Source organism: Nicotiana tabacum, chromosome 11, assembly GCF_000715075.1.
Source record: "Nicotiana tabacum cultivar K326 chromosome 11, ASM71507v2, whole genome shotgun sequence".
Lineage (NCBI taxonomy): Eukaryota > Viridiplantae > Streptophyta > Magnoliopsida > Solanales > Solanaceae > Nicotiana > Nicotiana tabacum.
This window is the reverse complement of record NC_134090.1, coordinates 89,357,073-89,366,920: the sequence shown is the minus strand read 5'-3', so window position 1 is coordinate 89,366,920 and position 9,848 is coordinate 89,357,073. Positions and strand designations below refer to the sequence as shown.

General features: G+C 36.5%; 1 protein-coding gene across 1 annotated transcript; it reads right to left on the bottom strand.

The window, feature by feature from the left end:
* Nucleotides 1-3,392: 3,392 nt before the first annotated feature.
* Nucleotides 3,393-8,888, bottom strand: LOC107784488 (NAC domain-containing protein 7-like). The gene is made up of 4 exons (XM_075225920.1): nt 8,503-8,888; nt 5,834-6,014; nt 5,437-5,712; nt 3,393-4,395 (listed from the first exon to the last, which is right to left on the bottom strand). The coding sequence occupies exons 2-4, from the start codon at nt 5,994-5,996 to the stop codon at nt 3,764-3,766; spliced, it is 1,071 nt and encodes a 356-aa protein (XP_075082021.1). The 5' UTR covers nt 5,997-6,014; nt 8,503-8,888; the 3' UTR covers nt 3,393-3,763.
* Nucleotides 8,889-9,848: the final 960 nt, after the last annotated feature.

Sequence of the window (9,848 nt, the reverse complement as noted above, 5' to 3'; positions counted from 1 at the left end):
ACTTCTGATCAAGGCTACTCTAAGAAAATATGTCAAGAGTGAAAAGGTAGTGCGTGATATTGTTGCTAAAGTAGACATAATGGTTAAGGAAGTTGTGGTTCAGGGGGAATTAGTACAAATTATTACAAGTCAGGTAAAACTCTCTCCCTCAAAATTAAATGTTCTGGTATTTGCTATAGATGTTGCACCCTTAGATTTTGTCCCACCCACAAGTGGTAAACCACGAGTTGAGGAACCCACTGTAGAAAAGAATGTAGCATATATGGAAAAGGGGTAAATACCACTATTGCTATGCCTATGGTTGAGGGGGAAGGCATAAAGAACTAGCATAAAAGGAGGCATCTGATAGTCTTTCTTTCAGTTGGACGGAGGATGAAGATGATAATAGAGGTGAAAATAAAGAAGGGGTAGTGGGCAGGCATGAGGGACATCCTACTCAGGACATTGCTAATGAAGAGAAAAAGAGCGAGAATGAGGGAGATTCTGGTGAAGAGAAGGAGAGTGAGACAAAAGATAGGATAGATGAACAAGTGGATGACTCTGCAGAAGAAGAAAAGAATAACGAAAAAGAGGGTGAGTCTGAGAGTGAAGGTGATGATCAAGAAAAGGCAAGTGAGAGTGAAGGAGAGGATGAAGAAAGTGAGGACAAGAATAAGAATATGAGTGGGGAATCTGAAAGCTCTATGACTATTGGGAACACTATCATAGCCCCTTTAGAAGAAGCAAGTGAAGAGAAAAGGACTGAAGAACCTGGGCCCTTGTTAACTCCTTTTACTGGAGATGAGGAGGTCAGTAGTAATGAAGATAACTTGCCCTTGTCTAAAATAGGGAAGAAACCCAGGAAGAATCTTGTGAAAGAAACTAAGTCTGTCGTCCCTGAAAGGAAAGAAGTGGCTCCTCCTGTCGGGACTCCTTTCACAAGGAGTAAAATAAAGGTTGTTTATGAACAAATCATTAAGGAGTCCGAGGTGCCAAGAAGCCAAGAAAGCAAGTTTCAGTTGTGGAACCTGTAGTTGAGTTGGACGGAGAAGATGAGTTTGTTTCTACTCTACCAGAAAAGTCATCAACATAAAAGAGAAAGGTTGTCAAAGCTACCAAAACTTCTACCTTATCTGCAAGGGCCAGTAGAGGAAGGAAGAGAAAAAGTGTGACAACTGTAGTTGATAAACTCACTGAGTTCAGGACATAAAAATGTTTAATAGGAAGATTTTTGTAAACACTGATGAAAATGGGATGGCTCAACTGGTTGAAAAACTTGATCTACAAGGATGAAAATATATATTTGTAAAGACTTTCCCTCCTGTGTGTGTGCCTGCTGTGGTGGAGTTCTATGAAAACTTCTAGTTTGATGGAAAGGTGGTCAAGAGTAAGGTAAGGGGGTTTTAGAAGGAGTTTGACATTGAGGAGATAGTGATGCTTCAGAATATTTCTTCTTTAGGTTTTGAAAATTACTTGAAGAAAAAGTGGCTAGCCATAAACAATGATGTCCATAGGAATTGTGGTCACAAGGAAGTTCTCTCAAAAATTTGAACTGGATGTTCCTCAAAAGGTGTACAAGACTGACATGACCCCCTTCCATAAGCAGTTGTTTCACTTTGTCAATTCATGCATTCTACAGAGGTATGAGAGAAGGAATGAGTTTACCCTGTTGGACATGGTTGTGATGGAACTGCTTGACACTGGTAGACCTATCAATCTCCCTAGCCTGATAATTCAGCATATGGCAAGAGATACTAACACTTCCAAGCCTAAGCGTGCTATGCCTTATGCCTTCATGTTGACTAAGCTATTTGACAAGCTCAACATTGCATTGCCTGAGCTTAAGTATGGAAATCACAATGATGTCTTGGATGTTGTTACCCTCAAGCAGTATGGCTATGAGGAGATCAAGGCTAGATGACCAACAGGTTCTTCTATTCTACCTGGAAGCAGCATGACAACATAGCTCACTAAGAGGTTGGAGTTGGTTGTTGAGGAGAATGCCAAGCTTCGTGAAGAGAATGATGAGTTGAGAAAAGAAACCAGGCAGCTTAGGGAAGAGCTTAGAAGGGTTAGGGAAGCTCATGCCCAACAGATTTCCACCTTTGTGAAGCATTGACCCCCTCTACCTATCACCCATGAACTTGTTCCTTCCCTAAAGTCCTTAGTTTCTTTTGTTATCCAGTGACGGTTTAGTTTCTGTTCTTGTCCGAGTATGTTACAACCGGTTTAGTTTATTTTGTTCTAATAGTTTAAGACAAGGCACTGGGCTTATTTAGGCACTGCTAAATGACTTCTCTTATAATGCTTTGATGCTTCATATTTGGTTAGATCATCATCTTAGTCTATTTGCTTTGATAATTCTTGAGCTTGTTTTGTAGCATGTATGGTCTTAAATCTTGCATTAACTATGCTTAATATGTCTAACATCTTTTGTTATTTTTCGATGATGCCAAAAGGGGGAAGATAGAGTTGGGCGTTGTCTATTTGTGGAATGATGTACTTGTAGATCATGATTTGGTATGATTGCTTGATTATGATATATACAAAGTTTGTCATCATCAAAAAGGGGAAATTTGTTGAGTATTGAGATTTTGATGATTAGTAAAGTTTGTTCTGATAAAATGTTCGAAGATCCAGGTCCTCAACGTAGTTGCTTAACAACTCTAAGAACAAGCTCCTCAGGGTGAAGGACCAGCTCCTCATGGCTGATGATTGTACATCTGTGCAAGATAATAACTTTATCCCAAAGTTACCCATGTCCGAATTTGGTGGAAGAAGGCTGCTTCACATGATAAGGGTTGTTGTCCAAGAAGATACGCATAAATGAGTGAGAGACAAGAGTTCCAAGACTGGTGGAGTCCTTGGAACAGTAGGAGTTCTATCAAATGAAAAGCTGACTATGCATAAGACTCCTAGAAGATCTTGGAGTCCAGGCATTTAAATATCCATCTAGACTGCGGAACCTATCCTTTTACACATGAACTGAAGAACTACATTTTACACACTCTAGTCGAGTACCAGTGTTGTGTTCTTATTGAGTCAGTATAGTGAATGTGTTTTAGGATATCGAGTTGTAATCAAAGTGTCACAAACAATTAGTGAGTTGGAGTGAGTGTTTGCTTTACAAGTTAGAGTAACTTGTAAATCAAATAGTCGTAGTAGGAGTACTGGAGAGTATTGAGTTACAGTCTTATAATCGATACATTGTGGCTCATTGTTCTAGTGGAGTTGAAGTTGAAACTCCTACGCAATAAATCTTGATTTATGCACCTTTTGAGCCGGGTAATTTTCCAGGTAAAATCAATGTTTTTTACTTTACTGCTTATTTTACTTCACGTCTAAGGAGTACGGCAAAGAACCAAGTTCTTTAGTAAATTCATAAGGGCACTCAAACTAACAATTCCTATAAATAAAAGGAAAGTACATGTTATAATTATTACTATAATATCACTTAATAACATTTAAACAAGGAAATAATCCGCAGGGTTATACTATATAAACAAAGCAATGGCTATGACACCATAACAAAGATAGCCATGCTTTACACAATGTCAATGCTGCAAATTACAACTCCATACAGCGACAGCCAGCTGCATGATAGACCTATAGCTTCATCCATCACTATCAGTTAATCGTCATCTTAACTTAATACAATTAGAAATGTCGTACAGTTTCTATACATTTATTATGTACACATAATCTTCAGATATTTTTCAATCAATGAAGTACTGTACTTTCTTTAATAATGAGTATATATACCGTCACTTAGGTGTATTTCACCTCACTTCCACAAATCAATTTGAGAACTGGAGGATGCCGTGGAGGTATTTTCTGGAGCCAGTTCTTGCTTGTCCAAATTATTGACCATCAAATTTGAGTCGTCGCCCCGAGCATTTGCTGCATTTGAATAGTTATTCTCCTCTTCTTGACTAAGTTGAGAAGCTACAAATTTGTCGAGAACTCGCCAATCGGTCACTTGATCCTCAACTTGGTCATTAGTACAACCTCTATTAACGTTGTTTCCAAACGTAGGATGCATATGTTCTTGATTAACATTAATGCCAAATATTGGCATTGGCATTGAGCTGCAACTTATTCCAGGAGGTGCTGCTGCTAGAAGTTTAGAATTAATTTCTAAAAGAGGAAGCTGAAGAAATTGCTGATTTTGATGATGAGGTGAGATTTGGTAGTGCAAATTATCGAGTTCCTTCTTGCAATTAGGGTAATTATTAGGATAGTGATGGTTATAGTTAGTGAAGGTATTAGAGGGAGGGTACTGTGGCTTGGGGGAGTCCATATTGTCAGGCATGAATGAAAGTTGATCATCGTACCAAATTGGTGAGCCATGTTCACTAGTATCCATCCTAATAGCTGCTATTTTCTTCTTGAACACTCTACATATAACCCATCCTTCTTCCTATTGTAGTAGATAAGCATTTGATTAGTAATTTGACTATAATGACAACTAACGTGCTATAAAGAGGTTAAACTATACTCACATGTTAAACTATACCAACGAGTCACACACTAAGCACACCATACATTGTTAAAACTTAAGTCCTTAAAATTTTATGTACTTACGCGATAAAAACACTTAGGATCGTTTGGTAGGGTGTATAAGAATAGTGCTAAATAAGGTGCATTAGTAATGCATGCGTTAATAATGCAAGCACTAGTTATGCAGAGATTACTTCTTATCCACTGTTTGGTGTGATGTATACAAATTAAAATGTATTGCATAATTTATAAGAAATGTAGTTATTACAAAAATGCCTTCCATATTCTGTACATAGTTTTTAGGGACTTTAAGGATAATTTTATCTTTAACAATGCATGCATTAATAGCCTTGGTATTGCTATACCATGGTTTGTTATGTATTAGTTATACATAGGATAATACCAAATAGGTTGTATAACTAATACTTGCATTAGTAACAGATAGGTTGAAAAAATGTGCTTCCTCCGTTCCAGTTTATGTGAACCTATTTCCTTTTTGGTCCGTTTTAAAAAAGAATGACCCTTTTCTAAATTTGGAAACTATTTAGCTTAAACTTCCAATTTTACCCTTAATGAGAAGTTTTTATAACCACACACATACTCTGGACCCCCTTTTGACTTGTTTAGGACTAAAAATTCAAAAAGTTTTCATTTTTTCTTAAACTCTGTGCCCAGTCAAATAAGTTCGCGTTAATTGGAACGGAGGGAGTATCAAACAAGAGATTAGTAATATCAAAAGCTAATGCATGCATTATTTTCTTTAATGCATCCTGCCAAACAATCCCTTACATAATCATGTCATTTATAATAATTACAAGTAAATCCCTATGTAAAGCATATTAATTGATAACTTAGTAAAAACAGTAACTAATTTACTATCACAGATTAACTACACTAATTAGGTAAATTGTTATAACTTTAATCCGTTTAACTATATGGAGTTGATTTAAAGGGAACTTGCCTGAGGAGCACCATTTGGATCAGTCTCAAGTCGGTATTCATGCATAATAAAGTCAGATTTTTGTCCATTTGGAGCCCTCCCTTTATAATAAACTAAGGTCTTCCTCATGCCAATCAAGTCGTGCTTAGAATAAATAGCCTTGTCCCTTCCTGTTGCTTTCCAGAATCCTGCTGCTGTTGCTCTATTTGTTCTTGTCCCTGTTGGATATTTTTTATCTTTGTGGCTGAAGAAGTACCAGTCACTTTGTTCTTCTGTGCCCATTCTGCATAATTCTGTTGATAATTTCATTATATTTGTGAGTGATATCATACCTTTATGTCATTAGAAATACATGTAATTCATACTTTTTTGACATATCTACGGTTTCATATATATATATATATATGGTTGTACCTTGAAGATCCCATGGCTCAATTTTGTAGAGATCGATGTCTTTAATAACATCAACATCAATCCTTCTTGAGGTGATTTTCTTCCTAAGGTAATAATCGACGAGTTCTTCATCAGTTGGGTGAAATCTGAAACCTGGAGGAACTTGTGAGAAAGAATTCATCATCTCACTCAAATGTATAGCCTGCATATTCAAGAAAAAATTATCAGTATTACATTCCAATTGTATGATCAAACGTAGAATATAAATCTTTCAAACTTCTGTTTCTGTTTCTTTTCAAACTACGGGTAAAGTTGCTGCCATGTGACCAGGAGGTCACGGGTTCAAGCCGTGTAAACAGCCTCTTACAGAAATGCAGGGTAAGACTGCGTACAATAGACCCTTGTGGTCCAGCCCTTCCCCGGACTCCGCGCATAGCGGGAGCTTAGTGTACCGGACTTTTTTTTTGGCTCAGGTTATAAGAAATTTGAATAGAACATGCATTAGCTAGGAGTAATAAACAATTTGACTAGTTTGCTCAAACTCAGATTGTTGGTTCTGTAGCACTTAATTTGTTCTTTGTTTTTTTTCTTTCTGATCAAGCAATTTTTAACAAAAACTGATCAAAGTGAAATTACTATAGAAATCAAGATCCTCCACATTTGATAAAAAATATTGGCAAACTATTTAACAGGAAACTAATTTTCTTGTATATCATGAGATTCAATGAAGAAAGGACGACGCTTGAATAGTGCATGCAAAAATTGGAAGAACAGATTCAATAAATTCCAGCAATAGTTATCTTGAGATTCATTTGCCTCCCCCTTTCACACTTCATATATAGTCACTGGAGTGCAAATTAACATCCACATGAAGAAAGCAAAACAAGCTAATGACGAATAAACAATTGAGAAAACCACCAAAATATTAAGTAAAATGGAACCAAGAACAATATATATTTAATCGAAATGCAATATAAAACTCCTTCAGATTTCACACTACGAGTGCGTGGATCTTATTGAAATTTAATCCACTCTTGCCTTACGATAAGCATAATCTAATGTATGCTTATACTTGTGGGGCACATGCCCATGTTGTCCAGCCAAAGGCCCAATGGCCGGCCTAATCCTATTCTCTTTTGGTTTCCATTCCTATTTGGAATTGGATTCGGTTTATTCTTATTTTGAGTGGGTTTTGGCTTTAAGAGGAAGCACCACTCATGATCTATAAATAGGACAACCTTGGAGAATTATTCTACGCTCATTGATACAAGTCTTTGAAAGACTTAAGCACATAAGAGTGGTTTTTGAGAGAGCTTTTGTCAAGAGAGAAGAGAGAAGAGAGAAGAGAGAAGAAAAATATTTGTTTTGCTACAGATTTTTATTCTGACCAGCCAACTTCAAATCACGTTTTCCGATTCGTTAACCGTTGGATCGGGCTGATATTTTGATTGAGTGTTCGCAACATCTTGGTCTTCGATTTGAACGGTGAGATCGGATTTGGAGGCTTGTAGTATCTTATTTCGAGCCTCGAACAGCAGCTTCGTTTTTGTGGATTATACTCTTTCTTCAATTGATTAGTTGTTGCTCTTGTTGCTCCGTGTTTGGCACTTGTTGTGTAGCCAATTTGGAGAACTTTTGTAACTCTCTTATTGTTATAGTGGAGTTTTTTGGATCTTTGTGATCCCGTGGTTTTTACCTTCGATTTAAAGGATTTTCCACGTTAAAATTTGGTGCTCTTTATCTTCTTTATTTTCGGGTTTGCCTCTTCCTCGACATAACAATACTTTTGTGAAATGATAATTTTAGGTTTTTGTTTACCGTATTCTTTAACTACATTTTTTTGTCGATTTAATTTAAGAAGTCATGGAAAAGAATAACAAAATAAAATCATCGTCAAACTGGTATAACAAGGGATTTATGAACTTCCTGAAGGATAATAGTAGGATATATCAAATTTTTGTCAAAAATAAGAAGAAATTAAATATAAGATCCAATTCGATAATCCATTTATAACTATATATGGTCTTGTCATTACTAGAATAACCAAAGAGAAATGTTGGAATTAATCAGTTATTATGACATATGCTTTTCTTATAGTGTTGGGGTAATAATTACGATGATGTTACTATATCATTTAGTCTGTAATATCACTGGAGACGCATGGAAGCAAGAGAAATCACCACGAACGAGTTACTTTCCTTTCAAGATTATCAGTAATAATTTGTTCGTATGTCAAATCTCCAGACAACATTTTTCCTAGATCAAATATATTGTTATAACCAATGAGCTCATTAATAATGTGATTACTTACACTTAATACCTAAGCAAGATTTTTTGCTTTGAAAAACCCATAGTTAAGACTACTAAGACAAAACATTCAAACTCACATACCGCCAAGACATATATAGTCTAAAGGTGTCACTGTGAGTTTATCACACAACGCATGTGTACGTGTATTCAATTTTCACTGTCTCCTTCATCGTCCCAGCTCCCATATGTGTTAAGAATAATTTTAAACAAACAGACGGCTAATTACACAACACATAAGAGAAAGAGAAGGAGATGTTTTAGGGATAAATTTCACTAGAAATATCTACCATATGTAATTTGACGTCGCATTAATAATTATAATTAGAGAAAAGAAAAAATAACAAGAAAGGGGGAGCAAGACGTTCTTAGATGAAACAAACCTTAATTTCCGAATGCACAGATCTGAGCAGTGAGCAGAGTCGATCTTTTTTTGCCAGCACAGAATCAAGGAGTTAGCGATCTCCAAGAAGAAGAAAAGTGTGTAACAGCAGTAGGAAAAAACTGCAGAAAAGACAAATAGAATAGACAAGAAAAGACAAAAAACAAAAAAAAGAAGTTCAAATTTTGTATCCTCGGGAACTGGAGACGTTGAATTTGGTTGTCTTTTGCTGTCGCTAGGACCAGATCCCGAGGGCAGAATAAAACTGAGAAATGGACAAATGAACAAGAAATATGGAAAAGAGGGGCAGAGAGAATGGAAGAAGGATGAACAAAAAGGGTTATATAAAGCCCACCCCACCAAACAAATAAACCCTAATGATGAAGGGATCTGTTAATAACTACACTTTTTAATTTATTTGATCATATGCTTCATTGTCTCTTTCTCTCTCTCACTATCATAATAGAGAGCTAAATTGCTGGGAAAGCTTTTCCGGGGCGCGATAAAAGGTGGCGCAAAATTGGTAGAAAGAGAAATATACATTAGACAGAAGCATCGTGTGTGCAACTGCCACCACTCACCCGCTATTGATTGAGACCTCCTTTTCTTGTCTTAATTACTTTTAATTTAGTTATAGCCTATAGAGTAAAAAAAATGGCAGTTTGGTGTGTTAAGCTCCCGCTATGCGTAAAAATTGAAAAAAGGCTAGACCGCAAGGATCTATTATTTGAAGAGAATATTGTTTTATTTCCATTTCAATGATGAAGTGAGTCTTCTTTGGATTTGAAAAAGAAAGGAAGGTAAACAGGGGCGTCAAAATGAGTAACGGCACGGACCGATCAACTTAATTTAATTTGAAAGGGTCTCCATAAAGACATTAAAAAGGAATGCGTCCAAAACTAAAGAGCTTGAGTTCAGAAAATCTTAGTATTTTTTTTTGACCAAAAGGAGATATAATATATTAAAACTACGGAATAGCATTTGTTACATCGCCTAGATAGCAGCACGCCTCAAGGACTATGACATTGCCCCATTCGGCTAATTGGGCATACAGAAGCAGCAACATATTTGACAAAATAAACACAAGAAGCCCTATCAGTAGCTAGATTATTTATTACATAGGAGGGTGGTTTGTCCTAGAGTTGATAGTCGCTTTCTTCCTTCAGAGCATCCCTCGCCAGCTTGTTGGCTACCTTGTTTCCTTCCCTAAAGTTATGGATGATCCTCGGCTCCCTCAGCTGGAGTATTAACGACCTGCATGAGCCAATAATTGATTTATGAGTAACGCAGCCATATTTTAGAAGATTGATTACCTTTGTGGCATCTGTTTCCATGATCAAAGGAGTG